The 27889-nt window shown below is 40.1% G+C and overlaps 1 protein-coding gene across 1 annotated transcript in view; it reads left to right on the top strand.

Annotated features, from left to right (window-relative positions):
• clasp1a (cytoplasmic linker associated protein 1a) overlaps positions 1-27889 on the top strand; it is a 96295-nt gene that overhangs the window by 58317 nt on the left and 10089 nt on the right. The window contains exons 20-37 of the mRNA XM_084907989.1: positions 675-698; positions 4418-4528; positions 4922-4948; positions 6727-6891; positions 9896-10000; positions 12476-12538; positions 13338-13441; positions 15466-15489; positions 16049-16293; positions 18761-18824; positions 19113-19276; positions 20248-20326; positions 20396-20539; positions 21324-21422; positions 24730-24879; positions 25027-25133; positions 26983-27111; positions 27465-27612. Of these exons, the coding sequence (XP_084764115.1) occupies positions 675-698; positions 4418-4528; positions 4922-4948; positions 6727-6891; positions 9896-10000; positions 12476-12538; positions 13338-13441; positions 15466-15489; positions 16049-16293; positions 18761-18824; positions 19113-19276; positions 20248-20326; positions 20396-20539; positions 21324-21422; positions 24730-24879; positions 25027-25133; positions 26983-27111; positions 27465-27612 (1952 nt within the window). The remainder of the gene's footprint in view (positions 1-674; positions 699-4417; positions 4529-4921; positions 4949-6726; positions 6892-9895; positions 10001-12475; positions 12539-13337; positions 13442-15465; positions 15490-16048; positions 16294-18760; positions 18825-19112; positions 19277-20247; positions 20327-20395; positions 20540-21323; positions 21423-24729; positions 24880-25026; positions 25134-26982; positions 27112-27464; positions 27613-27889) is intronic.

Here is a 27889-nt window from a genome sequence, read left to right as displayed (position 1 = left end):
TAAATGAGGAGAACACTGTTTTCCCTAGAAGAAGGTGACCCCTCTGACCCCATAATTTCCACCCGTCGTTGGGTGAATATGACTCTAGTCAGATTTCCTGGGCGCCATGATGTTTAGAAGAGCAGCTCAAGTAGCTGAGGGGCAAACTGAGCCTCTTCCATGTTACAGTAAGAACTACTAAAGCAGCAGTTTAGCAAAAGTCCCAAATGAACAGATTAGTCTCCTGTCATCTTGAGCTATTGAAGCATTTCTCCTGTAATCAGTGGCTTTTATAGAGCTGCCCGGGAATATTAATAACTGCTGATGTTGCCATTAGACTGTTCTGTCAACAGGAACTGTTTAAGTCCTCCACTGACACTTTACACAAATTGATTGGTTGAGGCTGAGTGGCCCCCTGCTGTGATGGCCGCCTGTTTAAGCTAATGTGAGAAGTTTAAGCCACTCCCTCCCAATAGATGAGATATTTTGTGTAATCTTTTCCCCATGCACAAACTTCTCTCCCTGCTTTGTTCTCCTCCAATGAGTCCCTATGGCTCCATAATGACCCTAACTAATTACGATGAGGCCCCTTGCTCACCCACTCATGCCTGTTGCTGCTTCAATTGCTACTAATGACTTCCTCTGTGCCTCTCCTCCCACTCTTTGCTGCACCGCCTTTCTTAAATGCCCCATAGATGGCACTCCTGGTAAAAGTGATGGTAAGAACTGTGTGTATGAGTGTTTCTCTTTTGTCAGATGTCACAATGTTTACATTTCCTCTTCATCTGTGCTCTCTTTTCCTCTCTTTATCCCTTCTAAGTAGTCTTTCTAGTTTTGTGGACCTCTGCATGGACTGTCTGCATGGATTTCCTCCTTCTGACTGTAACCCTAACAAACGGGTCACTGCATGAAAAATCAATCAGCGGCTACCACCTGACTCCCTCACATTTTTCTACAATAACTTCACCACGCTAAATTTTACCTCCATACTTTGAATATTCTCAGCGTTACAGACCATCAGAGTACATAAGTAAAATTGGAGTTTACTCATGTGGAAAATCTTATATTTGTGAAGTTATGAGGAATCAAAAATGCACTTTGAGGGTCAGTAACTGAGAAAATAGTCATAGTATGACGGCTTCACTCAATATACTGAAGTTAATGTACAAAAAAAAAATCAGTTGATTTTGAGGCTTCAGGTCTTTTCTGATGTGGTTGATTTTTTTTTATGGAATGACCCAAATGTATCCATCAGCTGTCTAATTTGAACAGCAGTTGAATCCACTGTTACTGTATCATACTCTACAGAAAAGGTTCTCATGGTGCGCTGCAGGGTGGCATGCACTAAATGGGTCCACAGTTTGATTTCCTGTCATGTGAAACACGGTGTTGCTACCTCCAGTGCCACTCATAGGTTTGGGGTCTCTTTGAAGTGTCCTCGTGTTGTTTAACGCTAATGAAAAAAGACACAAACTAAAAACTAACTTAGATTCTGATGAAAATAGATCACAGGAAAAAAACACATCGAATAAAAGGATGGAAGGAAAAGGAGGGAAGTAAAAGCAACCTTCAGGCAGTAAACTGAAAGACAGACCAAGGACAAACGTTCACAGTAATGGGAATAAGACACAAGGCACACATCTGATCACACTTGAAGTTTTCAGGTAACTTTATCAAGACGCATCTGCAGACTGTATACAAGTGTAACACAGACACAAACTAATTGGTGCTCAATAATATCCAGATAAAGTCCTAGAATTTTCATATGTCTTGTTTTAGTCAGACACTTCCATTTAAAAAAAATCAGGCCCACCCCTAATAATGCAAACATTAAGCCTTAATACAGTTTAAACAGGCATGTTTTTTAAAAGGTGTCATTAAAGGTAACTGCAGTTTAATTCTAATACTAATGGACCTAATTTTCGAGTTAAGGTAACGCATTATCAACAGGCAGTAGCTTCAGCTAGTCAGTCAGTGTTACACCCATTTAAATTGTGTCAGAGCTGTAATAATAAAAACCAAAACGTGGCTGTAAACAACGGCTGCTCTGTAATGTCGTGCCAAGTGTGAGACGTAATGAGAGCTGCAGTCAGTCTCTGCAGCCCTCGCTCTGCAGGTAGGAGAGCGAGTGAAGTTCTGTTACTGAGCCTGCAGCCACAGGTGGACGTGCACTGATGCTCACTGTACCAGCGGCGGTCTAGTATAATGCCTGAAACTGTGTAATAAAGAAGCTCAGCCTTCTTCCATGGATCAAGAAATGCAAACTGTGAGAGGAAGGAACAGTCAGAAAAATCCACTCCGTGATTTTAGACAGAAAACCTGAGTGGTGTAATTAGTGTAGATGAGTTTGAATGGCCGATCAGATAAGGTTTTTTATGATCTGCTGTAAGTCTCGATGAATATATGAAGAGATAACGCACACAGTCTAATCACTTCCTATATGCCTCAAGGGGATTTATTTTTAGCATGCTGTATAATCCCTGTTATCATTGTCGCCGGTCAGGTGCTATTTTTGACGTGTTGCATAAGAGCACACTTTAGATGTTCTTGCTGAGTTGGCTTTTGCCCATAACTTATCGTACAATCGTTCAGTGAACCTGCAGACTGGGCGGTTGCAGCTGTCTTCACTTTTATTGCACCTCGCACTTTATAACATTGCTGTAGAGGTGAGAGGATGAAAACCTTTATCGCAGAAATACATTTGTATCAAAAGCAAAAAGATCTGCAGAAGATAAAAAGTTAGGATAGAAAGATATTTTAGCTTTTCTTCCACAAATGCCCTGCAGGATGGATTTTCAGTTACCCTTTTAGCTTTCAGCAATGCAAATAATTTTTGTTGCATATAAGTTTGAATGTTTGTTTTGTCCCCAATTCCCAAGACCGTAGAGAGCATGTGGGAAAATCCAAAGGTCACAGTTAGGGTTACTTATCATTGCTGAGGACTTAGACCTGAGAAGGTTATGATAATTAAAGCCGAACTGATTGTAACCTTTTAGCCTCCAGTTTATCAGTTCTTCTTGGTTGGAATTATGAAGGTTTATGATGTTGTCTAAACTCATAGTGCAGAATGCATTTTAATTATTGTGTAGAATATGTGATGTAACAATGTGTACATGTTTAAAATATCAGAGTATTCTTTACAGTTATATAATCTTCTTCAGCCACAGAGCAGCTCTGAAGGATGTTCAGTGTTTGTTTATCTTTAAGTCTCGGTCAAAAAGTCTGAAGATATTTCTTGTGGTTTCCATCAGGGTAAAAAGGAAGTGGTTAGCTTTGCTTGCATAAGTTAATCCGAGACTTCATGTCAGGTAGGGAGGTTCAGCCTTGAGCCTAGCTTAGTGTTTTGGTCAAGGGGTGGATCTGACTGAGACACTCCATGCTGAGACAAGAGGAACATGTCAACCACAAGGTAGTCCTGCCTTAAAACATCTCATACTTTAAGGTCCTTTTTGACTCTAATGGGACAATAATTTCCAAAATGAACATCAGGTTTGATTCATTAAGACTTGAAATCAAAGACTGAGACCATAAACAACCATAGAAGAGAAACTTGAGAAAATACAACACGCACATTAAATTAAAACACCAGTTATTGATTACCATACTCTGTCAAAGCTGCTTTGTAGCTGGGTTGGCCTGCATGGACAGATGACAGTGACAGCACTTCTTACCATGAATGAAGGAAGCTTATTGTAATTACACAGAATTGTTTTGAATCCAAACTCTAGAACTGAAAAGTAATGCAAGGAATTACTAAACAGGCAAAGCAAATAACCTTTGACGATCACCACAATACACTCCAGTGACATGCGGCCATGCACTAAACTGCTGAACACGTCATTTTCAAACCCAAGACACCCTTTTTCAGAGCAAAAATCAAAGCAACATAGATACCCTACAATATTATAGAAATAAACCCAATAATCCATTGATTTCCTATGAGAATCACGGGGCAACACTAAGACAGCAGGTAGACTCATGGACAATGACTATCTACTGATTGGGTGGGCGAGGGAACTTAGAGATCTTTCTTATTTCCCTTCTTTACATATGAACACAGACTTTAAGTTTACCTTAAAAAAATTACTTTTGAAGTTCATTTTTAATGAAACATTGGAATTATCTCAATGTATGGTCTTTAAAAAGTCCTTTTCTGAATAGCACGAGTTACAGATTCAGGAATGCCTTTCCTGTCTGGTGGATCACAAGAAACACTGAGAACTATTTGTGAACACTAACAAAGCCAGGTGTGTCTGTTTCCCCTTCATGTTTTCAGAGCAGCTCTGTCCCCTCATCCAGGTCTGCTTCATTCTGTTTCCTCAGACTTCTTCTTCTCCAGCGTCTCTGTCCAGGGCTGGGTTGAACCGGAGTCAGTCACTCCCATCTATTAAACCTTCTACCCCCCCTCTTGCTCTTTCTCCCTTTTCTTTTCATCCAGGTCGCGTTCGCACAAGGAGACAGAGCTCGGGCAGCGTTGGCGGAGCCAGCTCTTCTTCAGTGGTGGACAGCAGGGGGCGAAGTCGGGCCAAAGTGGTCTCACAGTCCCAGCGTATGTATAGACACCTCATGCACGTGCTTAAACAGTGATGTTAGAGTGAAATGTGAGCGTGAAGCTGTTTAACCAGCTTTTGCACATCCGGCTTTACAAAGCTGCAAAGCCTGCGCTGAACGTTCATTGTTGTGTGCTGCTTCGACATCCCCTCGACATGTTTCTTCTGTGCGGTCTTGTGTTTTTGTGTATGTGTGCACATACATGCACGCTTTGTTGCTTTTGTGTGTGTTGTTATCTTTGTACGTTGCTTAGATCTGTGAGCTCACAGCTAACATGTCCACAGCCACCCAGAGTGCATGCTGGGAACAAATCAATGAACATAACCCCTTCTGTCTCATTCTGACTGATCTCGATCTCCACCCTGTCCTGCCTATCGCTTCCATCACCCAGGATCAAGATCAGCCAATCCCATCAGTGGTAAGGCCTCAGCTTCATCCAATCACAAGACAGATGCCTCACCTTTCATACCTGACTTATAGCATTGCGTTAAATCTTCATTGTATCCTCACTGTTTGGTCAGTAATATCAGTCAACCACCGTCTTTGCCCATCATAGTCTAAAACTGCACCAATTTAATTTTAGCGACTGGATGGATGGTTGGTTGGATAGATAGAAACTTTATTGATCCCACAAGGAAAATGATTGTGTTACAGCATTAGCCAGATAACGAATAAAATAGTACAGTCTACAATGAATAAACAACATAGTTAATTGCATATTAAAGGCCTTATACTTTAAGAGAGAGTGCAAAAATGGTATATATACAACAATTAAATTGAAGTTGGTTGAAGAAAAGTAAAAGTAAGACTCATCTGGTGCAAGAGAGTAGTGCAAATTGCATTAATAAGTGATACATTATGAATCTAAGAAACAGCTGCAAGACAGTAAATTTGATAGGTAAAATTGGTAAATTGGTCAATTTTGGTAAACAAGCATTACCCACAATGCACTTTTCTCCAGTGAATGATCAGAAAACTACCTTACTTGTGTCATCTCCTCTATGTCGCAGACATTAAACTGCTGCAGTTTATTCAAACGATGACATTTCAAATACGAATGCAAACGGTGACATCGCCAACGACAGCAGTGATTCAACGCAGTTCTATAAATTAAGTCCACTCTAAAGCTTTGCACGTAGTCTCGTTGTGTCACCCTACAGTATCTGCATGTTTCTCACACTTTCCAGCTATTAGTAATTTTGTGAGGTTTTGTTGGGGGGGTTTTTCCCACTGTGGAAGGCATTGTCTGTTCCCATTTACTTTGAACAAGTGTCCTCCTTCCTTCACCCCACATGTCCAAGCTGTAAATTTTGTTTTTGATTGTTTAACCTTCAAGTGACCAAGTTACGTGTTTCTGTGTGCCACATGTTTCCTTCCTACATGGTTTCTGTGAGGAAAGCTGTGTGAATTTTTTTACATTCATTCATTTGTTGGTAATTATTCTATAGTTAGGCTTTTCATTTTCAGATATTTTTAGTGTTTCTCTAGAAAATCTGTGAAATCTTTCACATCTAAAAAACAAAAAAAAAAACAGACGTGTGGAAGTAACAAACAAACAGCCTGATATTTCTGTAATTGTGCACATTTACTAAGCATTATCTACAGCAGTGTTTCCCAACCTTTTGGAGCCACGGCATATATTTAACATTAGAAAAATCACTTTGCACCACCAAACAAAAATGTCACAAAAAGCATATATTAAGATATCTCAGAGAGGAGTGTTTCACTGGTCTGGCCCACAGATTTTCAAAGTTGATGCCACCATGTAAAACTGGTGGGCCACATCACCGAGGAGTTTAACGCCCCTGTTTTAGATGGCCTGTCATGTAACAAACAAAACAGTGAATGGGTGGGACAGACAGACAGATCCATTACAAAAATAAAATAAAAGCAAAGAAAGAAAGTCTAAAATCTGATGGTCCCACTTGGCCGTTTTAGTGGCTACCACAGCTCGGTCACTTGATGGTTTACGACTGTAATTTACATGTCTTTGAAGCTCTGTGTTGTCACTGTGATTCACCTTTAAGCATAAGTGATGGGTTTGTGCCTAAAAAAGAAGAACACATCATAATCTGTCAGATTTATGGGCTGCAGTGTCCTCACAGGACTTCATCATCCCTCACTCATCCAAGCCACTATCTCAGCTACTTTTTTCCTGTTTGTCCTTTTTAATTTTAAATTTTTTTGTCCTAACAGCCGGCAGTCGCTCCAGCTCTCCGGGTAAGCTACTCAGTCACAGCAGCTACGGACGGATCCCTCGAGCCACGGCATCAGCCTCCACCACTCCGGCAGACAAGCGCAGCAGGATCCCTCGCAGCCAGGGCTGCAGCCGGGAAACCAGCCCCAGCCGATTAGGCCTTGGTAAGGACCTGACTCTGGAGCGGCACACTCACTGCATTTACTATCTGTATACAACAATAACATAGAAGTAAACTTAAAGCACCTTCAGAAACAGGAAAAGTTCACAGAAAGTGCCTTCTAGTTAAGGCAAACAGTAAAAGTGTACAAAAATATGGAACATAAAACTTCAATTATGATGGCATTTAGAACAATTAAAAGTCAAATGTGATAGCAATGCAATAAAAAGCACAGCAAAAATAAACAAACATGCATAAATAACAGTAAAAATGTAAATTAGACCCCAGTTATGATCAAAGTAGAATAAACAAATAAGAGAATCTACACATTAGAGAGAATGCAGTATGAAAAAGTGACAGTGGACATAAACAACGGGGAGTCTGTGCACTGAGACATACTGACGCACGTCTCCACCAGGCATTGCAAACTGAGGGAATCCACGTTTCAGTAAATAATAATAATTAATTACTGTTATACTATTCATTTAGTTAGCATTTTTAAAATGCCGAGGCAGAGTTCTATATAGAATTCAATAAAAGAGCTCGCCATCAGTAATAACGATACAATAAGGATGAACAGCTATTTAAAATGAGGCATAAAGCTTCCATCAAAACATAGAATAATCAGAATAATATGACCTGTAAGTATGAATAAAATAAATAAAAAATATAAGTGAGGAAGAAAGTGGTAGAGGAGAAATAAAAATAAAAAATATATGTTTAAAAAAAGTCTTAAGGAGAGATTTAAGAGTAGATGCTCAGTCACAGGCACGTTGAAACTGGAACTAATGCCTGAAAAACGTGTTAATGATGCACGGCTTGTTTATAAAACCCTGAATATAAAGATTCTTATTAATTGAATTCTTATAAGTGATGATTTTTGAAATGGCTCCTGAAGCCAGCAGCAGTCTGTATTTATTCCATTAAACACACTTTAGTCCTGACTTGTTTCTGCAGTTTTCTGATATTTGATGCATAGGAATTGTAATTGTGCAGGGAATGAATTGCTTATTTAGTGTCAATATTAATATGACATAACTGTGCAGAAGAAAAACAAGAAGCTGGCCCAGATGTCACACAGTGTTCCTTTGACTGGCTGCACGGCATTGACCCCTCAGGTGTGCGGATCACCATGTGTCACATGTACAGATAGCTGAAACTGGACTTTCCTATCTTTCTGATAAAAACACTAAGTCCTGTTTGTTTTGTGTGCTGTACATTTCCATGATCGAGTTTATTGTCAGAGCGCAGATCATAAATCAGTGATACAGTAAATTGCGATATGATTCCCGTCCTTAAATAATCACTCCTCACAGGTGTATTCTGACCTACGATATCTCACAACAGGGCCAAAAAATAATTGAAGTTAGAGATTTGTTTTTTTGTTTTTTTTATTGAAATTGTTTGGTTTGAACTTGTATTTGTTAAACTTTTGAGAAAAATTACAAAAGATGCTGCAGCCTGTGTGCAGATTACTTGGTGGTGTTAACAAAAGACCTCCTCTGTAAAAGAAAGATGGAAACCAAAACTGAGAGCACCACTACTAAACAAACCCAAAGAAATCTGTTTCTCAGTTATGTTGGCAGCCATGTGCACTTCTGCTTTTTTTTTTTTTTTTTTTTTTTTTTGGGGGGGGGGGGGGGGGGGGGGTGTTAGATAACTCTGTACAAGTTCTGTTTTTAATCCAGGTCCGATGGTTTCCTCTGAATATTCTTTCTCAGACGTTACAGTTAAAGTTCACAGTCTGACCTCGGGAGACAAATTCAACCCAAAGAATATTTGGGGATGCAAGCATGCTCCTGGTCTCACATTTCACCTGCTGTCTTTTGGTTTCGTAGACTGTGGACAGTCCTACTGCAGACACAGCTCTCATCACCAGAAACATGTTCTCTGTGAAGTTTAGGTCACTTTAAAACGTCAGTTCTTGACTGAGCAGTGTAAGTGTTCAGAACAGAAATCTAAAGATAGCAGAGATGCTGTTAGTATTGTGGACGTTCCCAAGAAGATGATCTTTAATGATCTTGCTGTTTTATTTTTATTGATTTCATGGTTCAGTACCTTAAGAATTCCTGTGCACCACACCTCTCCTCTCTGGCTGCCCTGCTGTAGGGCCAGGTGCAGTCATGACTTTTCAGACTTGCAGGTCCAAACTCTTATTGGTCTTTTTTTCATGAAACTCTTCAACCCTTGATCAGTTGCTGGTTACCTGATGAAAGACTATAAGTCAAAAACTGTTTGGTTTTTCTGATAAATTTGGTTTCTTGTCAAGTGTTTCTTTGTATTTGTTTATAGATTTGATTTGAGATGGGAAAGAGGTCTTTATTTTCTTCACTTGCTCATTTAAAATGCTGAATTTTCCTGTATTGTATTTTTTCTTCTTTACAAACTCGGGAATCCTGCTGTTTTGATCTGTTTCTCACAAGTTAACAGTTTGAAGCCTGGGCTCGTGTTTGGATCTAACCTTTCCTGGCCATGTGCTGTATGACTGACTCTCACTCACCCCTACTGCTGTTTGTCATTTTCTTTACTCTCACCATTTTCCTTCTGTATCTGCTTTTTTTTTTTTATCTCTCGTAGTCTCTCTGTATTAGCCGACTCAATGACAGAGGTCAAGAGTTTGACTCTATTGATGGGTTTATGAATCAGTTGATTTTCTGTGCTGTCCTTTACACTGTTCTGCCAAAACTCATAAACATAGGCTGCGCAGAAATCTCCTGTCTCCAATGACCATACACATCGTTTTAATCTCTTTATGGGAAACCAGAGTTACTCACTTATTGTTCAACCACTTAAAACAGTTCATATTGTTGGCTATTACATGCTCCAGGACCCTCATCCGAGGCGTCATGCTTCCAGTATTCTTCTCTCTCTGTCTTCCTCTCTCCGAGCCTCATTCCCACCTTTTCTCCTATGGAAGCACACTGACACTCCCACCTAACTTGTTGTCCTAACAGCCAGCCTGTGTGGTAAACCTCTTCTTCCTGCTGCTCTCCCCTACCGCACGCTAGCCCGGAGCCGCATTCCCCGTCCCAGCATGAGTCAAGGTTGCAGTCGCGACACCAGTCGTGAGAGCAGCCGTGACACCAGCCCCGCTCGGGGCTTCACTCCTCTGGGTGAGTATCTCCGAGCTCACGGCTGTCTGGACTCTCTCCTAGTGAGCTTACCAACTGAACAAAATGTACCTGATGCTTAAACGAGCCTCCTGCTCCAGTCTTCTGTCTGGTCTCTGTGTTCTCTGTAGCATCTGAAATCTCTGCATGCCTTCCTCTGTGCATGAACTGTGTCTGCTCTGTTTTTCTCTTCTTAATTTGATTGTTTTCCTATATAAGAGATTTACCTCAGTGTTTCTGTGCTGGGCTTTTTTTAAGAGGGATTCCTGTAATTGAAATAGTTGTAAGTGAAATCATGTGCAGATGAAGGGCTTTTTAATCTCTCTGCAGAATTTTTGAAATCTAAGCATAAACAAAGTAGTAAAAATTACTTCTGGGAGAAGCAGTAACCAATCGTTGTCTAGACTCTCCTCCAGTTCTTCCTGGATAAGGACAGAAAGATTTTCCTAATCCAAACTAAAGACTTATCTCTCTAGCACATCCTGGGTCTTCTTTCCAGGAGCAGCAGATCTACTCTGAGCTCCTCCAGAATGACTGACCTTGTCATCCTATTCTTTGGGCCACCAGTACACCCACTACATTGGTCACATTGCATGCAACCAGTGACGTAATCACACAGCCACATGTATTTATGCTTGCTGTTACGATACAGGTAGCTGCTGCATTATTCTCCTGAACAATCAGAGTTTTTTCCACAAACTTCATTTTTTCAAACTTAATCTCTGAACTTCTGTAGTGATACATCATTAAAACAGTCATGAACACCAACATGTTCGTAGACTCGTGTCTTCAACCCAGCTGCAGTGGCACAATGCGTAGGATTACAGAAATCAAGAGGCGTGATGTCAAGTTTGTTGTAAAGAGGCATTCACCAGATGGTGGTAAAATGGTGCCCAGAGGGCTCAGCCGCCATATGAAGCTCATTCTCAACACTTGTATGCATGATCTTATTCACTGAGTTATTACCCCTAATTCACGGTCACAGATTAGGGTATGAACATAGCTTGACCAGCTTCACCTTCATGCTCAGCTGTCTCTTCAACACAACAGCCGGACACAGCATCCACATCCTCGCAGATGTTTCATCAATCCAGCTGTCAATCTGTCTTCCCTAACATGTGAAAAAGACCTGGAGATGTTTGAACACTTGCATAAGTGGGCAAACCACTCACCTCAGATTTAAAGTGTTTTCTTGATAAATACAAAGGGAGATGCATGGATTGGCTCTCCTGTGGGTCCACCGCCTGCAGGAGGAGGGGTCCAGTGTTTTGTGGATCAGGTAGTGGTCAAATGTAGAGGCCTCTATGGACTTGATACCCAATCTCACTAGTTCCAGTAAACTGGATTTGGATTTATTCAAACATCATAGACATGTTTGCCAATTAAATGGTGAGAAATGCCTTTGCCTCTACCGTATGCAGACTGGTCCCGCTTACTGTCATCACACCATTCTCTGCCAGGAAAATCTCTCAAAATTTCTTTGGACCCAAACCCAAAAACTCTAAACTGTGAGAGTAACAGCATCTTTTTCTGTTCTGTTAAATAATTTTTTGTTTTATGTTGCTCTGCCAGCAGACACAGTTCAGTTATTCATTTTGGTGCCTTTTCACAGCTAATATTTTGACTTATCACGGTAAAAAAAAATAAGTGAATGAATATCGGTTGATTCCATTTTTTTTTCAATTATTAGAAACAGGGTTTTTCTTACTTTGAAAAATCAATGTGTGCTGGGAAAAAGGCTACATGTTTTCACCAACGTTTAATGTTAAAAATTCTTTGTTATTATGACGGGCAACACCTCCTGTTATCCTGTACACGTGACCTGTTTTTACTCTGCTGAACTGATCTGAACGATATGACAGTGTTTGCACAGGTTAAGAGCAAGAAATGGAGCTAAAGCAGGTTTTCTTCAGTTTTATGTCAAATCATAACATTTAAAAGTGTAATATGCAGAATGGTTGGATAATGCAAAAAGGCAGATTTATGTTTCAGTTTGGCTAGAAAGGGTAACATTATGATGCCAGAGTGGCTTAAACCTGCAAGTCTGATTGCATATTGTTGTCTATGAGAAAATAAACACTTCCCTGATGAGTTTCAGTCTCAGTCTAGACTCCCATATAGACTTAGACACCAACATTAAAATGTCCAACTTTACAGCAGAAATCAACATGTTTACAGATAAACAAAGAACTGGTTTGGTCTCCATGTAATAATTGTAACATTGTTTTGTTTTCTTTTTTCTTTTTTTTAAAGTTGGACATTTTAATATGATAGCAATTAATTCACTTTTGGCTCCAAGTGGACTTGACAGGAACTGCAGTTTTCAGGACTGCCTGGGAGCCCATTGAGCCCAGGAGGAGGTGCTGAAGCCAGTGTTGCATGAAGCTCAGCCCAGCAGAGTAAAAATGGCTTCTGTCTGTGTGTTTGCACCACTAACCCTTTGGTCCGGATGTTGCCCACCTTTCGTTTCCCTCGCAGCCTCCCGACGTCACTCCCGTTCAACCAGCGCTCTCTCCACAGCCGACCCCCACGGCCAGTCAGGTGACCTGCATGATCAGATTCCCCAACTAGCCAAGCCGCTTTCAGTTTCCTCCCATTTTTTAAAATATTACACACAAATCATGCCGGCCAGCATGCTTCTGTGGATGTGTACAGTGACGTGACTACAGGCAACATTTATAGTTGGTTTTATGTTCCCTGCTCAGTATTTTATTCAGTATTTTTGTAATTAAGCATGTAAAGGGAAAATTTTATTTTATTTATTTTATTTTATGTTCTTGATACATTGTTCACTCTTTTGCATTCCCGGTGCCTTATTTTTCTCATATTTTTTCTGGTTAGCTGTGATTTATTTATTTTTTTGTTTAATTCAGTGGCCTCTAGTGTGTTTATAGCTGCAGTTACATTTTTTTGTGCTAATGTGAAATTTGTTTCATGGCATTAAATATCTTTCTTTTAAGTATATTTTTTGTTCGTTTTTCCATGGTTTTTTTAGTTTTTTTTTTTAACATACACGTTTGTTTTTTCCTATTTGGTGAATTGCTGGTTTCTTAAATCCTTCTTCTTCCAAGGTATAAGTATACAGCCGCTGTGATGCATGTCTGTGCTTATTGGCCGAGGGCCTGGTCACCTGCTGTTTGGGTTTTTCTTCTATAGGATGTTGCTTTTCTTTTTGCTTTTGGTGGTTGGAGCCTTAAATATATTTTCAGCTGTTAATTCACAGCATTTTTCTTTTTGCTTGAAGAGACCAGTAAGTAAGAGAAGCAGGTAAGTAACTGTGTGCATTTGTGCTTTTATTCACCTTCACTTTACTGTCCTCTGTTCCCGTTTCTGTTTGCAGACCGGTACGGTTTGGTGCATCAAGCGAGAATTTCTGCGTCCGTTAATGCCATGAGGGTCCTAAACACCGGCACAGAGGTGGAGGCAGCAGTCGCTGATGCTCTGGTAAGTTGATGGTTTGTGAGAGAAGAGACGCATAATTGAAAATTTGTGATTAACATTAAAAAATATTTTTATATTAAATTAAGATGACTGAATGTTGCATAGCAAACAAAAGGACTTGTCTCTACTGTCAACACTTTTAAGAAGTTTATCAGTGTGGAGCTATATTGTGTAAACTTTTATCATCAAGTATGAGATATCTTATCTTTTTGGCTTGTGTTTATGTCTGTCCCATTCTTGAGACCTTGTCACCTACACAACTAGAGAATTAATTGTTCCCCAGTATTAGAAAATGGATGTAGAAACTATTAGATTTAAAGTCTGTCTGATAAGATAAAATGTTAAAATGAGCAATTGAGGTCCGGGCAGTTGGTCATCTACCTGCATTAATGGTTGCATGTCGTTATTCAAATCCACACTGCATATTTTCATGTATTAAGTCTTAAATTAGTGCATAATTTTTTCCAATCAAAGAGATAGACTGGAAAATTGTTTATTGCTGCTTTAGCGTTCCCATTTTGTGGGCACTTATCAAACCTCTGACCGCGTGTAATGTTTAATTTTTCTACTGCGAGGATGAAGGTTTGACATACATAAACACCAGTCAGTGGCAGGAGTCGTCTCAATATTACCAGAGGAAAAAAAGAATAAATAAAAAAATCTACTGTTGTGGGGTAGCTAGCTAGCATAAACTGCTAGTCTCTCTATGTTTTCCCCTTTTTTTCCTTATGCCCAATCAGCCAGGCAGATGGCCGCTCCCCTTGTCCTGTTTGTATTGGAGGTTTCTTCCTGTTAAAAGGGAGTTCGTCTTCCCCACCATCAGCAAGTGCTGCTTACAGAAGATTGTCTGTTTTGGGGGATTTTTGTTTTCTCCAACATTGTTCGCGCTTTACCTTACAGTATAACACACCTTGAGATGATTGTTGTTGTGAATTGGCACTAAATAAATAAAATAAAATTTAATTGGCTATAAATTGTATTTACCAAGAGGGCTCTCATGAGATGGTTCACAGTGAGTAAGAGTGAATTTGGAAGGAGGGCCGTATTTTAGTTTTTAAAAAGTACAGTATTGTATTGACTCCATTTTTGATGTAGCTGGTAGTGCTGCATGTTGATTGGTTAGTTAGCACACATGTTCATATAAGCACCTGTTTGCACACATCCCCTCCAACAGACATTTGAAGTGAAATTAAATCAAACAGAAATGTTTCTGAGTGTGTAAGAAGCAGCTGGTTGTGGCAATCAAAATGGTGACTGACAACAATCTTAAAAGGTATTTTACTACTATCAGAAATGAAGCCATTTCTAATGTTTTGAGCTCTTCCATTAAAATCACAATATATTTGGCTAGAACAAACAACATTTTATCCCTAAGAAAATTTTTGAGCTCTTATATCCCAAGTGTGACCTATTAAACTGGTGGTTCTGAGAGTTCTCCTACTTGAATAAATCCCTGGTTCTTTGTTAAACATTAAATTAAACCCTTCTCTCACTCCAACCGGTCGTGGCAAATGGCCATCCTTCCTTGAGCCTGGTTCTACCGGAGGTTTCTTCCTGTTAAAAGGGAGTTTTTTCTTCCCACTGTTGCCAAAGTGCTTGCTCATATGGGGTCATATGATTGTTGGGTTTTTCTCTGTATGTATTATTGTAGGGTCTACCTTACAATATAAAGCTCATTGAGGCGACTCTTGTTGTGATTTGGTGCTGTATAATTATCCAGGTACTTGTACTCTCCATGAAGCCTTACGTGTCACTTGTACAATCTTAATTAGCAAGTGTAAGTATGGATGCTCAGGCCACTGTGAAGACTTCCTTTACTGCTAAAATAGTAGATGTCACCAAACTTAACAATCATTCTGACCTTTTTTCAGAAATACGGAGCTCCATGAAAAAGTTTTACGTTTACTAAGATCAGATATATTTCTAACACGTCTCGTCACATGTGTGTTGCACGCAGAAAAATGGACTGCACTCTTTCTTTGATCCTCCTTTAAACGTTTCCTCTTGGTTGTTTGTTACCATTTCAGCTTTTAGGAGACTCCAGGAATAAGGTAGTTGGTCATTTTGCATTTCTGTCCATGTATCCATGCCATCATGCACTAACCAAGTTAAGAAAACAGTAATGCAGCTTGCCTCATCATAATCGCTCCTCCACCCCAAAGCCTTCTTATTTCTTTATTTTTCTTTATTTTTTTGTTTCACTTTGAATGTTTGTCCATCGCATCCCTGATGTGAGCATCTGTGGTACCAGAGCAGAGACACGTCTTTGTGGTATAAATGTGTTGAACCTCATTGTTTTGGCACATTGCTCATTTTTTGAGATAAGATTAAATATGCTCTTCTGTTTGACGTGTCCCCCACTGCAAGGCCTTTGCTTACTTGTGGCACTGCTTGACTGGCTTTTTATAGGAAGAATGAAAGAAAATGCTTTAAAATGTATTAGAAGAATTTCATATCATCTACGTACAAATTTGGACTTTTAATTTTCTTAAACTGTTGAGAAAACCGCATGGCTACCAGATGCAACAGGCAAGCTTTTATCAAGATTGTTACCTCACAGCCGGTCAGTATTTCGGTATCAAATCCTCAGTCTCCGTCTTCCCTTCTCAGAGGAAGACATTGAGACGGAGGTACGAATCCCCGGGGATGTACTCTGACGACGATGCCAACAGCGATGCATCTAGCGCATGCTCGGAGCGCTCGTACGGGTCACGAAATGGAGGAATCCCACATTACTTGCGCCAGACGGAGGATGTGGCTGAGGTCCTGAACCACTGTGCCAGTTCCAACTGGTCTGAGAGGAAGGAGGGCCTGCTGGGCCTGCAGAACCTCCTCAAGAGCCAAAGAATACTGAGGTGGGAGCGAGCTGTCTGTGGAGTATAAAAATACATATGCAAGAAATATGTGCTTTAGTATTTGGGGACTAGTTATTGTTATTATTATCTTTCTTCAGAGTGGTTCAAAGGTGCACACAAAGTGCATTCAATAATTTCATTATCCAATAAGAATCAAAACTTAGATTTCAAGTTGTCCGATCGTCCTCTTCTTTCTGTGAAAAAATATTGTAGCGGGTACAGCTTGAACTCTAGTGGGTACAAGGTGCACTAAAAACACGAATACAGTCTTTGTTCACCACCCGCCCAAGTTGCCAGATTTGGGTCCCTGCGACTTTATCTGCTTCCCAAAATTGTTTAAACTTAACCTGAAAGATCACAAAGAAGATTGATGGGGGCAGAAGGTGGCTTTCAGCGGCGTATCTATAAATGAAAGTCTGGCGATGCACTCGCAGATGACCTTGAACGGGAGATCGGCCAATTTAAATCAGATAAGGTGTTTGATTTTTCAAGGCAGCTTCTCTGAACTTTGGTCACACGTCGTACATTGATCTTGTAACTCAGAGTTACACAATGTTTCCCACTCACGGCTGTCCAGGTTTATTAACAGCTACCCAATTGTTTTTACACCTGATTTTTTATTAATTCACATTTTTTTCTATTGTGAATAATTTCCTCGCTCTCATTTTGAAAGTTCAGCCACCGCTAACCAGTCAGCTTCGCCTTTTTCTGTCGGGTATTTTCTCCCCCGGCTAGCTTACTGTTGATAGGTTTGTAGCTTGAACCTATTCGCTGGAACGTTGAAGACAATATAATTACACAGCAAGCAAGACAGGAAGTAGGCAAAGTTCTTCATGTTTCTCGTGCACGGGAGAGAACCGGACAAACGCCGTTCCTTCGCTTGACCCCAGTTGCTCTCGTCCGCTCCCCCGTAACACTGCTCTTTTATTGAGGTTACATGAATATACATAGGTTCATTAACATATGACGTCTACATACAAACAAGGAGTACCTTGCCTGTGTGTTGTGTAAGTGTGTGTGTGTGTGTGTGTGTGTGTGTGTGGTCAGAGTGTGACCCCATCAATGACTTCCCTAAACCTGCTGGTCTGGAAGTCCAGCAGTTCATCTAAACAAAAGGCACTTAGCCTAAAACAGATATAGATACGTTTATCCTACCATAAAACAATAAGACAAGGTACGACCTCTCCCATGCTCCCAGAGTGCTCTGGAATGCACACAAAGTTTGCAGACTATTAAGGATCAAACCTCAACCAATCTACAACTAATTATAAAACTCTAAGCATATATAGGTAGATATTTCTAAGCATAAATGACAATCAACAATACAAAACCTAACAACTGTCCAGGTCGCTATTGTCATGGGTCTCTGTGTCAGTTATCTGGATAGCCAATTAGTCTCTTGTCTTGTGACTGGACAGGCTCCAGTTTCACTGTCTTTAGCTTGTAACAGTAGTAGTTGTTTTATGATCTATGTCATATAAGAACAGAGCTGATCAAACTTATGTGACAATTAAGTAACAGCAAAGGAAAAGCCTATAAATATATTTAATAATACATTTTTAAAAGTCTGTGCGCTTTAAAGGGAACTACAAATGTGTAATGTTTTTGATTTAGACTCAAAAATAGAAAACATCACTTTTTCAGTGTAGTCTCAAATGTGAATTTGACCCTTACAGTTCTTTTGTTATTGTCATATTCATTTGTGTATACCACATGAGTAAAACGCTGCCCCAGCTGAATATATTCTCCTTACCATCCATTTAAATTTAAGAGTCTAATCCTTCTATCTTAAGTGCTTTAAAGGCTCACTTTTTGGGGAACTTTGGTCATGAATTCTTGAGTCACTGTCCACCTTTTCTCCTGTTAGTAAAACATAATTTAAGGAGTCTGAGTGACAGCACCATTGACTATCCAAATATTTTAGTCTTTGGACTCAAATAGGCAGAATTGTAGACCCTTTCCCATCAAATGACTTTTAGAGGTGATTTTGGATTTGTTGGTTATCTTGAGTAATGCAAATCCCAATGTGTTTGGATACATGCACAACAAAGGAGTCATGAAGAAAATCTGTGGTTTCCCTGCGCTTTTCTTCAAGTTACAGGTGACTTTCTTCCTCAGTTGGAACAGCCTGTATGTCTGTCTGTTCTATAACCCTTACTAAACAAATCAACCATCCGATTGGTGGCGAACCAGAACAATAACTGTGTGCAACCTGCTAGCCAGAGTGAGATAGACTGTAAGGAAATCTAAAAACAGGTGGTTAGCTAAACCCATGGAAACACACTGTAGATCACCACGGGTGCATTTAAACTCAAGGATAAACAGGTACACAATGATCATTTGCTTTCCCCAAATGCGCTGGCAATGACCTGATGGATTTTATATTTGGCTTTTTGCTTAAAGCTGAGTCATTGATGATTGATTGGTGATGGCTGATTGGTTGTCTGGTTCTGTTGGTTGGCTGCAGTCGCGTGGAGCTGAAGAGACTTTGTGAGATCTTCACACGGATGTTTGCAGATCCTCACAGCAAGGTAACGAATCAGAACTTTACCAACTAAAACAATGATTTGGATGAACACTGACATCAATATGAATGCATGGTACATTACATGTGTATGCTGTGACTTTTTGGTACTAATGAGGCGTCCCTTGTTGCATGTTCTGCCTTGCTGTGGACTTAACAACAGAGAGTAAGTTTGTTTTTGAATTCATATTCTGCAAATAAATATGAGATTTAAAAAAAACAGCAAGTTTATTATTTTTTCCTCCTTAAAAAATGTTTTGCATTTTAAATGCATGATCTGTGTGCATATTTGCAGGTCTTCAGCATGTTCCTTGAAACTCTCGTGGACTTCGTCACAGTACACAGGGAGGACCTGCAGGACTGGCTCTTTGTCCTGCTCACCCAGCTGCTGAAGAAGATGGGCGCAGACCTGCTTGGCTCAGTCCAGGCCAAAGTCCAGAAAGCCCTGGATGTCACAAGGTCTGAAAGTCACACCAGTCATAGCTGCTTCCTATTGCATTGCTGGTCGATAAGGAGTAGGCATGCAGGATCAAATGTTTATATAATTCAGTCAGATGGAATCACATTATATACAGATCATTATTTTTCAATAAAAGCAACAAGATATACAGATCCATAAAAACAGACCGTTAGTTTCTCAGTCGGAAGCTGCTGCAGTTTTGAAGAAAGTCTGTGTTTAAAATGAAAACTATTTTACTGGGTAAACTGTTTTCTCATATTTCTGATCACAGTCAGTGTGTTACCTGCAGCAGGTGGTAGTAGACCACACCCCCCAAGTACACACATAATCGAAAAAAAGAAAATTTATTCATAACACACGTGAAAAGACCAAGGAAAACCGAGTAAACGATAAAAACGATAACAAAATAACGCTGAAAACCGATAAAAACCCTGAAAACTATACATTTCATACCTGAACCTCAACTCTCACGGCCCAGTACCAAACGACTCACGGACCGGTACCGGTCCGAGGCCCGGGGGTTGGGGACCGCTGTTTTAAAGGATCAATTCAGGTCTGAGTTAACATCTTGAAATGCAAAAGTCACAAAAAAGTAGTCGAGCAAGCCGTGTTTGCAGGGTAAAAGTTATTGCTTTTATTCTCTGTTAGTGTATTCTTTTCACAAATGAACAAACCTTTTGGGTTTTACATGCACAGCTGTGGCTTTAATATAAATGTGGACCTTTAAAACTTTGATTTATTATTTGCAGTTAGACTGAAAATAATGAACTATATCTCCCTCGTTGCTGCATGGCAATTTAGAGAGTAAATTTAAAGCAAAGGCAACATCAAATTATACTGATATAAACACTGCTGTCCAATCATTTGCAAATATATTGATATTTTCGAAACCTATTTCAGCTTTTCCTTAGACCCGCTTAAAAGCCACGTGAAGGAAAGAATTGAATTCTGTTCTCTTTCTCTGTGTTAGGGAGTCCTTCCCATTTGACCAGCAGTTCAACATTCTGATGAGGTTTATTGTGGATCAGACTCAGACTCCAAACCTCAAGGTAAAGTAGAAGTAAAGTTGATTTTTGGTCGGCAATTTCAGCAAGACTAAAGGTTTCTTGTCTCTTCAGGTGAAAGTGGCCATTTTAAAGTACATCGAGTCCCTGGCACGGCAGATGGATCCCACAGACTTTGTCAACTCCAGCGAGACTCGGCTCGCGGTGTCTCGCATCATCACCTGGACCACTGAACCAAAAAGTTCAGATGTGCGGAAGGTAGGCCAAAATATGTCCTAAGGCTCTCACACTTAGTATTCTAGTTATTATTTCATTCTAGTATTATCAAAGAGTACAGTGCGGCCCCATTTCATCTTCAGTTGATATCTCTACAACACAATACACAGATGTCTTACTTAATCTCTGCACTTTCTTTACATTCTATTGATATTTTTAGAACGTTTTATTTATTTATTGATTGTACCGAAAGCACCTTTAAAGAGGCACGGTGGACCTAAAACGGCTTGAACCAAGAAACAGTATAAAATACAGAAGGATCGTATTGAAGGATGTGTTTGAATCATGTAAAGCTGTCTGTGAAGTGTCCAAAAACAAAAATGTGGGGTTGGAATTTACAGAAAATTGTTGACTACAGAACAATTATATTGTATTCCTCTGCTCCTTTATTTCATTTGGGTTCCTTGGCCTGTTGTGTTTGTCCAGCAGCAGTTGTAAACTTTGATAATAGGCACTCTCCGTGTGGATGGCCTTGGGTCAATGGCCCATTATCTTTCCCTTGTCTGATGCGCGTCATATGTTCTCCCTCTGTGTTCCTCACTGTTTGTTTTTCCACTGCCGCTCTTCCAAATGAAATCCTCACCCAGTTTCAAATCAGGGCCCAAATCTTTAGATATGCTGTAAATAGACCAACAAGAATACAATAGGTGCATCTATTATCAGGGGATCCACATGCACAGATCTTCTCAAATATTGCTTCTGTGATGATGGTTGGGGTCCTGTGCCATTCTGTAATGCCCCTTCTGCCTTGCCACTGTTGCCCCAGACCCTTCATAACTGGGTGAGCGAGGAGCTAGCAGGCAGGTCCAGCACTGCAGCCTTACTGCAGTCAACTGAGGGCAACCAGGAAGAAAGGTGTAAGCAGGTAGAGCCCTCTTCAGCAGCCAATTGCATCACAACAAGCACGCAATGCCCCGCCTGCCCGGTACCTAACCAGCCACCAAACCTCCAAGACTGCGAAAAAGAAAAAAGCCAACTGCGGCATCCTGTCACTCACCATTTACACTCCAGCTGTTCTGCTGAACAAATAAAGTCAGTGTGTGCCTGGCAAAGTGATCACTCACTAAATAAACTGAGCTTGTTGTGCAACCTGGAAAGACTTTTGTTTAACATTCGTAGTTCTCCAGGAAAGCTTGTGGTTTTGAATGCATTTGGATGGATTTTAATTTTGCAGTGCAACATTAATAGGAATGCTCATTTTTTTGTTTTAATAGTTTGTGCCTAACACTGTTTGACTCACCCTAACAACCTGCCATCCACCTGCATATCTGCATGCTAACATGAAGAGTTTAGATATGTGTGTCGGGAATAGTGGCACCAAGAGCTGGATGTCACCCCTTTATCACCCAAGTGTCATACAGGCCGGCTGGATTTACATTGTAGTTTTAGCTGTAAAAATACAAAATAATTCTCATTTAATAACCATTTGAATTTTCTATCTAGCCCTAAATATTTGAGGAATTATGGTAAAGTGAAGCACATGGTCAAATCTGATTTTTGTGTCTGACAGCAGTACCTTGTAAGTGCTTTGTGCTACTGTGATACACTAAATATCCCCAGTAAAGCTCATAAATCACTCATCTTTTTAGTTCAGCCATTGCACAAATGAAGAGAACTGCCTAAAATCTTTTTTTATGAATCAGCTTAATAGTTAAACCTCAAGTAGAAACTTCTGCTGAATTTGCTCATTTTGCAAAATTAAAAAGCAACCGAGAGTTTTTAAAACATCAAAACGAAACCAATCCTAACCAATAGCCTTTTTTTGTTTTTCCACACCAGTATTAATACACTGTATTACGCTGAAAGAGTCATTTCTGTTAAAGAATTCAGGCTTAAATTAACAGTCGACAAAGAAATACATTTGAGTTAATTATGTAATTATTTTTTCTTACATCTCATTTAAGCTCAGGTTAGTCTCCTGTCTTCCCGTGCTCTCTGTTTCACTGTACATATTCACACAGAGAGCAGAGCAGCTAAAGCAAAGATAACATTAATTGAGTTGATGATACCTTGTTATCACTTTTATTGCACTAAGTGCAATAAAAGCTGTTCATGAACTGTTAATCCCAACAAAGTGAAAGACAGAAGAGAGGGCCAACAGGGTGATTTAAATGTTTGTTTTTTGTGTGTTTTTACTTTAAAATTAAGTTAAACAACTGCAGAGAAACACACAACACTGGTTGGGATAGTTGGTTCCTTCAATGCTATATTAGCCGACCTTCAACCACAATGTGCAGGCATAGCTTCACTGCTGCCCATCCTAAATGAACAAATTATCAGCAACTAGAAGATGTCTCCCCGGTTTTGTAGTTCTATAAAATTAGAATCCCTAGTAGTTCATTTTGTATGATGCTATTCCTGGTGAATATTAGGTATACTCTATAGTGAGTTTATAAATGGAAATTATAAAAGTAAAGAAGAGATGGGCAGTGTCGCTGCGTTTGGAGCCACAAATACATCAATCAGCTCATCTGAACTCTTAACACACAAAAAAATCCTTTGTTTCATCCGATGTATCAGGATGTTATATTTTATGTTTTAGACCCTATGTTGGTTAAGCTCAAATAAAGTGTGAAAATTCTTTAAAGAGATATTTACAGTAATCAAACTGGGCTGTGCACATGCTGGAAGGCAAGTTTTTTCCTCCTGAAAACAACCTATTGGATGTTTAATCGATCATCGTTTTGTCATAAATATGCAATCGGGTCATTGAAATCAGAATTATAGCCGATATAAACTGTGATTGGTGCATCCCTAAGTAAAACTGGTGTGTAGTTGTCATTTCTCTATCACTTCTTACCAGAAACCTGCACAAGAATCAAACATGACATATTTGACAACTTATTCCCAATAATAGACCAAACATTGTTCTGTTAAACATCAACTTCTATTCTCCTGCAGCAGCAGCAGCAGCACACCAGTACATTCTCCTTTATCTTTACTCACTTGCATGTTGCAGCACTGATTTTCCTGAAAAGATTCTTCTTCCTTTAGTTTTCTACTGAATGCATCTTTGAATTCTCACCTTTCAAAAAATGTTTTTCTACAGGCTAAAGCCTCCATTACTGCACCAAGAAGCCCGTCTTGGAGCCAGAAAGTGAAAGAATGTCTTCCATGGTTTCAGAAGTGCATTGGCAACAACCTGTGTATCAAATTCTGTAAAATATTGTAAAACATTACTGTTATTCTAACTTGATAAGTCATAATGTCCACTGTATGTGCTTGATATTGGAATACACATGTTAAGCATTAACTAGTTCCTTGTTAGTGTGCATATTAGCCTATTGGCTCTAGGGTTAGCCATAAAGCACTCAGTGATGCCTTATTCTACACGAGCATGTTCTGCAGTTTTTAGGATACAACAAGGAGTCTTTGGCCAATACTCATAATTACTGCTTATTGGATAATAAAGAAGATCTTGTACATAAATTATGATTTTAATATGCTTTACTCATGGCCTCATAAGAACTGAACCTTGAGAACTGAACTGTAAGAACTGAACCTGAAACTTTTTAGTATCATTAACGGCTTTTTAGAATAAGATGCACTGAAGTTTAGGAGAATGTCAATGTTAGGAATTCACCTGTTTCTTGCTTCCTGGTACAGTTCAGCATTTATAACCCTTTCCCTGCTTCCTGTAAATTCTGTAGAATTCCCTCATTTTTGACCTGTGACTCCTCACTTTGGAATAGCATCATTTAACTGCGATAGTTGGGAGCCGTGGTTGAAGAAGACCCAGTGGTTAGAGTAGCGAATCTTTTGTAGATTCATATTTATCAAAGTAAATGTGAGTTAACTGTGAGTGAACCTCAGGAATTAGAATGGGTAGCTCGTTCATATTCAGTCAAACATGATTTAGAGTGGAGGTATAGCCTCCTCTGAAGATCATAATTCAGGTACAGCTGCTTCCTTACGTTTGGTCTAAAAGCAGCAACCAGATGGAAAACTCTTCAGTTAATAGTCCAGTATTGGGAGAATATCGTCAGGAAGAATAGGGTGTTAACGAGAGCTTTAAAATGGCTAATTTAAAGACACTAGGTTGCTAATGTGCATTATAATGAGCAGGTAGCTACCTGGCCGAGGTGCTTCTGAAACCATGAAAGCCTGAAGGTATCTGAAGGTTCTCTGCAGTTCTGCTTTCTTTCCTAACTTGTTGTGCTCGCTGCCTGCAGGCGGCACAGGTGGTGCTGATTGCTTTGTTTGAGCTCAACACCCCAGAGTTCACCATGCTGCTGGGAGCACTGCCCAAAACTTTCCAGGACGGCGCCACCAAACTGCTGCACAACCACCTGAAGAACACGAGCAACACCAGCAGCAATGTGGTCAGTAAGATTTCTATGTCACTGAGGGGAAAAATTTTACAGTCACCCAGGTTGCGGTATTCTAAGATGAGTTGAACTGATTGAACTTGAGGTGGACTTCTGTTTCCGATGTTACGTTGTATGTGATTTCATGTCGTTGATATTCAGGGCTCTCCGAGTAACACTATTGGCCGAATGCCGGCTCGTCACACACCCAGCAGGACCAGCCCTCTCACCTCACCGACAAACTGCTCCCATGGAGGACTCTCTCCAAGGTAGGCAGCCGCCTTTGATGACACTATGTCCTTAATGACACACTCACTGTGTCGATGCATGGCTGTGTTTTAACTGTTGGGAATACTGGTGCTATCATCATGTGTCACCTGTAGACAAAGTAACGCGCAGCCAGGTGGGTCGGTAGTAGCTTGAGACTGAGTGAGCTGTTCTAGAGATTACAGCCCATAACACATATGTGAAAACAAAGAAGCAATTATTTACAAAGACAAAAGAAATCTTACAAAACTCCTCCTGCCAATTGTCTGATTGCTAAAAGTTTTGCTGCATAGCGACTGATAAATGAGCCTTTGAAGTTGTCATACACGATCATGTTGTAAAAAAAAAACCAGAGGAGGGTGATTGCTGCATTAATCTGCTGTTTTTACAGCATAATGCAGCCCACTTACCTAAAATCCAGTTTCATTCTTCCACGCTGAGCAGCTCATTCAGCTCACACACACTCTGCCTGGATTGTCCTTTTATCTGCCAGCAGAAACCCATAAACATTGATAAGTTATTTAAGTTATTGTTACTGCACTTGAACCTGCAGTGCACCTTGTATGGAGAGCATTAGCAGCACAAAAATGCTTTTTCAAGGTTATCTTTCAAGATAAAATCACAGTCTCACAATTAACTAATTTACCCAGCTTCACCCATAAATATCACAAACCACACTGAATTGAAATGTGGGCAAAAAAAACATTTATTTTGGGCAGCGTTGCAACACTTTCAGCCCAGCTGCCATGATCAGATTGCTTCCTCAAAGTCCTGTTCTGATCACTTGCATTTGTGTATCTGAGATTTATCTGAAATGGTGAAGAAGTCAGGAGTCAAGGAGTCAGACCTGGCAAGAAGATGCTAGCTAGCAACGACAGGCCATATTGGTGCATCACACAGATACAGATTAATTATTGCTGTGTAGCATTTAATAAAAGTCCTAGAATTTTATTCACTGAAACTGGAGCTCAGTCTTCTTGGACAGTCTGTTTGCACAATTAACTGCACAGCAGTCGTATTATTGCTCAGATAATCGCATTAAAATGCTACAGAATGCTCCTACAGAACAAACAGGGTGGGTAACAGCTACAGCCACCTGTCTGTCAAACAGGCCATGACAATACGAACTTTAAACCGTAATACAATTTAAACAAGTGTGTTGTAAAAATATTCACCCCTGTACAGTCGTTATCAGAATCAGAATACTTTATTAATCCCTGGGGGAAATTATTATGAAGGTAGAGATTAGCTGTAGAGACCGAAACTGTTTTTGAACAGGGCCGTAAACGGGATTTTTTTTTTCTGCTGTATTTTGGTGCCTCTGGTTGATGTTAGAGGAACTGCACTTGATTTTTCCATCCTGGAAGCTGATACATGCTTCTTTTTATGTTAATAGGGACAAAATGTGCTTTCTTTATGCTTTAATAAAATCCAAATGGATGAATTGTGTTAAAAAAATGACCTGCCATTAACTATAAAACAGAGAAGTCTGTTTTTGGCACCTTTATGGTCAGAACAGGACTTTCGGTGAGGTAACAAGGAAACAACCTTGACATTGAGACTCTCCAACTTAAAATCAGTTAAAAGTTCTATTTACACGGATGAAGTCGACATGCTCACTTTTTACGGGATTCTGCTTTCCTCTTTAATTAACACTTTCCCGTAACCTTAAAGCTCAGACTAGTTTCTTTTTGTCTTTTCTCTTCCTGCGCACTTGCTGTTTCCTCTCTCTCCTCCCCTCTCTTGTCTCGTCCCGTGCTCTCTCCTCGTGTTGTCGGTTTCCATCCACCTTTCTCTGCTCTCTCACTCCTGTCTGTCCGTCCTTCCCTCCCGGCCGCGCTGTGACAACAGTCGGTTATGGGGTTGGGGTGTCGACGGACTATCAAAGCACCCGCCTGCCCCTCCTCCTCCTCCTCCTACGCCTCACTCCACCTCTGCTGCCCCCACCATAAGGGTCCTGCGCAGAGCGTATTCACCCAGGTAATGAGGCGGGCACGTTGGAGATTGTGGCTTAAGGAATCCACACTCTCATCCTTTTCTTTACCCAGTTCACCAAACCATCTGAGAGTGTTTGTTTGTTTGTTTTTTTGTTTTGCTCATGCATTAAACCATCATGTCTAATAAAGTGGAAGCATCCTTTTGAAAATCCATAATTTTTAAGGGTTATGTCAGTCCTGACCTTTCATGCTCTAAATCACTCTGCTTGTCTGTCAAGAGCACAGCTTCTTCGCATGCATATGTCTGCAGATTCATGTGGCTGTATTTTGCTTCTGCTGCATATTTTATATAAAAGTGCATGCATGCGTTTCTTTTTATGTCTGTGTGTCTGGCAGCATGATGGAGTACGACACGGAGAACATGAACTCAGACGAGATCTACAGCTCGCTGCGTGGCGTCACTGAAGCCATCCAGAGCTTCTCCTACCGGAGCCAGGAGGATCTGAACGAGCCTATTAGACGGGAAGCAAAGAGGGATGATGCAGTAAGCCACAAGCTTCATATCCAGAACCAGTTCTGAAAAATCTGGAATTTGATTTGGCATTAAATGCTTAGAATGAATTCTGATCCTTTTTTAAGACACTGCTGCATTACATTTTTCATTTTTCAAGACATTTTTCAAACAGTTTTTAGGTTCTTAGACCTCAAAAGTGGTTTGGCTTTCTGGTTGTATGTTGACCATGAAATAACTGTGCTTTTAGTATCTCCTTCTGGTTTCTGTAACCCTTTTAAACATTTTAGTCGCCACTATTTTGGGTGGT

The sequence above is a fragment of the Perissodus microlepis genome, chromosome 16, assembly GCF_051167445.1.
Source record: "Perissodus microlepis isolate ML-2025 ecotype Zambia chromosome 16, ASM5116744v1, whole genome shotgun sequence".
Taxonomy (NCBI): domain Eukaryota; kingdom Metazoa; phylum Chordata; class Actinopteri; order Cichliformes; family Cichlidae; genus Perissodus; species Perissodus microlepis.
This window is presented reverse-complemented; position numbering and strand designations above follow the sequence as displayed.